Here is a 4,170-nt window from a genome sequence, read left to right on the forward strand (position 1 = left end):
CTGATTGGAGTCAGAGGACTGAAGTAAAGTTTTTAACAAGAAATCCAGCTGAATCCTGTTTATTCGGACATACCATATTAAAACACGTATTTCTTACAGTACAACGTCAGAAACAACCGGATCCAGACTGGACCGTGTGATTTGGGTCGACGATGCTTTCTGTTTTGCTGCCTCTGCAGACGCAGCCGTGTGAAGTGCTAATCATCCCGCGTTAGCCGTTAGCCCGTGGCAGCGGGCGTTTGAAATGCTAATCCAGGCGAACGCTGCTGGTTATTAATGTGTTTGTGTCAGGAGGCTGCGCTCACCTGCCGACGAGGAGAACGTCTGAAACAACAAACTGCAGCAGAACAGAACCAGCTCTGTTTCCCATGCTTTAATGAACCACCGCTCCCTTTTCACATCTCTGGGAACCATATTTTTAGGCTGATCTTTTAATCTCTTTGAGAAGCGCACTGAAGTCAGCAGAACCAGACAGCTCTGAAGAAACGTTGCATCTGATCATCAGCAGGTTGTGGTTCACAGAGCCTCGTCTCAAACTGAGCAGAACTGTTCAGAACCGTTAAAAACTAAACGTGTTTCAGCCGTGAGACAAACTGTGATGAGAATGAAGACAGAGAAGCTCAGCTCTGTGATTCCTCTGACCTGAGCTGGGGTCAGTCTGCAGAAACACCAGCTCATTAAAGCTGAACAGGAAACGCAGGTCAGGCTGACCCCAGGTCAGGTCAGAACTCTTCACTTAGAGACAACTTCTTCACTTTTACCAACTGAAACATGAAAAACTCAGAAGAGAACAAAAGAAATATTAAATACTGTATATATTTACTGTATGTTTTACTATAAACAGTTTAAGAATCAAAGATTTACATAAATTATGAGCAGATATTACTTTTACACCTAATGAAATACTTTTATTTTGAAACATTTAGCTAAACTGAAAAAAAAAAAGGAGTTGTCAAATACAAACCTTTGGATAATTGTTTTTTTTCCCACTAAAATGACAGTTCAGTGCTAAAGGTTTTTGGATATAAACAATGTTTATTCTGCTGACTGTTAAACAAGATCGACTAAACTGATGTGAGAACAAAAAAAGAAACGTACAAATCAAAGCTGCGTCACACAGTCGAGCTGGATCAGATCAACAAAGCAGGAAATGATCTGGATGACTGATTTCTCTTTCCTGCTGCAGCAAAGATTCACCAACAGACACTTCAGTGACCAACACAATCCAACACAATCCAACACAAACCAACACAATCCAACACAAACCAACACAATCCAACACAAACCAACACAATCCAACACAATCTGCTGGCACCTTAGATTGATTTTTCTACAGTTGTGACCTGCTGCTGTAAATAAACTGAACTGAATCCAAACCATTTCATCAATAATGTCTGTTAACCTGCTGCCTTCAACCTGCCTCAAATGACAAAAACACCCTGGAAACAAACTACCAACCTCAACACAACATTCAGTCCAGGTTTCAAAACAAAACTGTTTCAACATTTCACAAAAACAGCAGATCAGAAAAAAAAAACAAGCAGGTCAGAGGTGCTCGACACAAAAGCTTCAATAAAGTAAAGTAACAAAACATAACATGATGTAAAGTAATTTAAAATAAAGTCATGTAAAGTGAAGTAAGATGTAAAGTCATGTAAAATAAAGTCATGTAGGTAAAACCTAAGATAATGTAAAGTAATAAAAAATAATGTATTGTAAAGTGACAAAATATTACATAATGTAAAGTAAAGTAAGAAAACACAACAATGTAAAGTAATATAAAATAAAGTAATGTAAAGTAGGGTAAAACCTAAGATAATGTAAAGTAATTAAACATAATGTAAAGTAATATAAAATAATGTATTGTAAAGTAACAAAACATAACATAATGTAAAGTAAAGTAAGAAAACATAACAATGTAAAGTAATATAAAATAAAGTAATGTAAAGTAGGGTAAAACCTAACAAAGTAAAGTAAATAAAACGATGTAACAAAGTAACTTAAAACAACAATGTAAAGTCTGTAAATGTGAAATAAACTAAGATAAAGTAGCAGAAAGTAAAGTAATATATTGGTAATGTAACATAATCCAAATAATAGCATACTATATATAAAGTAACAAAAGGTAAGGTAATAAAACCATACATAAACATAATCAAACAAAGTAATTTAGAGTAACAAAGCAAAGTAATGCAATCACAGACACATAAAAAACACAAGAAAGTAATGTGACGTAATGTAAAGAAACTGCATTCAATGTAAGTAAAACTGTAAAATAATATTAACTAAAAAGTAAATTAACATACCATAAAGTAATGTAACAATACATACAATTATTTGAAGCAAAAAGGACAACAGTCTAACAAAGCAGTGTAATGTTAGGAAATAGTATAATGTCATAAAAAAGTAAAGTAACAGTGTAAAATAAGATTGCGTTATGTGAAGTAAAATAAAGTAAAGCTACATACCTGCAGGTTCTTCCTCCAAACGTTGACGGCAGCGAATGCGAGCTGCATCTGTTTCCTGCGGGCGTCTTTGTGACGTTTGTAGGCGATCTCAATGAAGATGAGGAAGATCCCTGCGACTATGCCGCCGGCCACCAGCATGAACACACCTGGGAAGAACAGGTGATGAGGGTCAAACACCGAGCCATCTTTTATATGGAGTAATAACTTAGGGGCGGGGCCTGTTTCCTACCTGCCATGTTCTCAAAGGTGAGGGTGGCGGGCGCGTTGCTCCTGGAGTCACACTCCTGGTAACGAACCCACGTCTTGTCCAGGTCTTCCATGAAGCCATTTTCATGAGAACTGTGGGAACAGGAATAGTGGGCGGGGCATCAGTGGGCGGAGCCTAAGAGGTAACGACTGGTCAGTGATGGTTACAAAGTTTGGTACCTGAGAATAGCCAGAGAAACATTCTGCTTCCACGGACTGTCTTTCCTCATTCCGATCCCAAACCCGGAGCGGAAGAAAAGCTCTCCAGTCGTCACCAGATCGCATTTCTGCGATGCCTCGAACTCCAACACGGCGCTGTCCCAGATGAAGGCGTGCAGCTTACTGCAGGAGGAGGAGGAGCAAAGACATTAGGCGTGCAGAGCGGGACAGGCAGGACACACCTTGGATCTGCTGCCTACTTGTCTCGGACAGCCTGGATGGCCTCGGCGGCGCTCTCGTAATTGTGTTTCTCCATGTGCCGGTACATGGTGCTCAGCTCCACCTGCCGTCTGAAGTAGATATCCACCGAGCTCTGCTTCACTGTGGCGTAGATGAACTTATCTGATGGGTTACGCAGCTGGAAGCACGGAGAACATCATCACAAACCCACCCTAACAGATCCCGATGGAAAATTAAGACTGAGAACTCCACAGAGGAGTCTCTTTTAGCTAGCTTCACCTGAGCGTTCAAGCTAGGTGTGTCACACCTGTAGATCAGCTCATCCCTTTTAACACTTCTACACAATCTTTTACTTTATAGATTTTAGATGTTTTTCTAATGGGAAAATCTATGTAAATAAAGTGGCTCTATTTTTGTCTTCTTATGCTACTTTAGTTAGCATTTTGCTATTTGTAGCTAGCTCCTTACAACATTCTTTACATTTAACCTTTATTTAAACAGGAAAATAAAATGTTCAGATTAAAAATCTATTTTTCAAAAGTTCTCTTAAATTATAGACAACATTTTGGATCTTTGAGCTAACCTTTTTAACTTTAAGCTAGTGTGTTGTCGCCATTGATATATATTACTGGATTGGGCGTGGCTAGCTTGTTGCTACATAGATGTGCTCACACTGGAGCTCTGTTCTGCACTGAGGAGCTTCAACACAATGAATGGAGGTCAATGGACTGTGAGGTGTCACTCTGATGAAAAACTCTTATAACTTCATTATTTCTTGCTCGATTTTTACAAACTATGGTTCAAAATAAAGCTGAGGAAATTGTGAATTTTATAGTTGTGGAAATTCAAAATAGATAACTAATTTAAATGATTAAAACAGTGCTTAAATCAAGTATTTTGCTCTTCACAGGTGTTTTTTCATACAAATCAATGGGTTCTGACCAGCTGGATATTAATACAACCTGTATATTTATTAATCAGAACTGAGTCTTGGACATTTAAAATAATAAAATTAATCTTTCAAGTCTGTGTGTGTGTGTGTGTGTGTGTGTGTGTG

The 4,170-nt window shown here is 38.3% G+C and overlaps 1 protein-coding gene across 1 annotated transcript in view; it reads right to left on the bottom strand.

The window, feature by feature from the left end:
• grin1b (glutamate receptor, ionotropic, N-methyl D-aspartate 1b) overlaps positions 1–4,170 on the bottom strand; it is a gene marked incomplete in the record, with an annotated part of 49,395 nt that overhangs the window by 9,730 nt on the left and 35,495 nt on the right. The window contains 4 exon segments of the mRNA XM_014022811.1: positions 2,469–2,614; positions 2,698–2,807; positions 2,895–3,056; positions 3,134–3,291. Of these exon segments, the coding sequence (XP_013878265.1) occupies positions 2,469–2,614; positions 2,698–2,807; positions 2,895–3,056; positions 3,134–3,291 (576 nt within the window).

This window comes from Austrofundulus limnaeus, unplaced genomic scaffold, assembly GCF_001266775.1.
Source record: "Austrofundulus limnaeus strain Quisiro unplaced genomic scaffold, Austrofundulus_limnaeus-1.0 Scaffold343, whole genome shotgun sequence".
Lineage (NCBI taxonomy): Eukaryota > Metazoa > Chordata > Actinopteri > Cyprinodontiformes > Rivulidae > Austrofundulus > Austrofundulus limnaeus.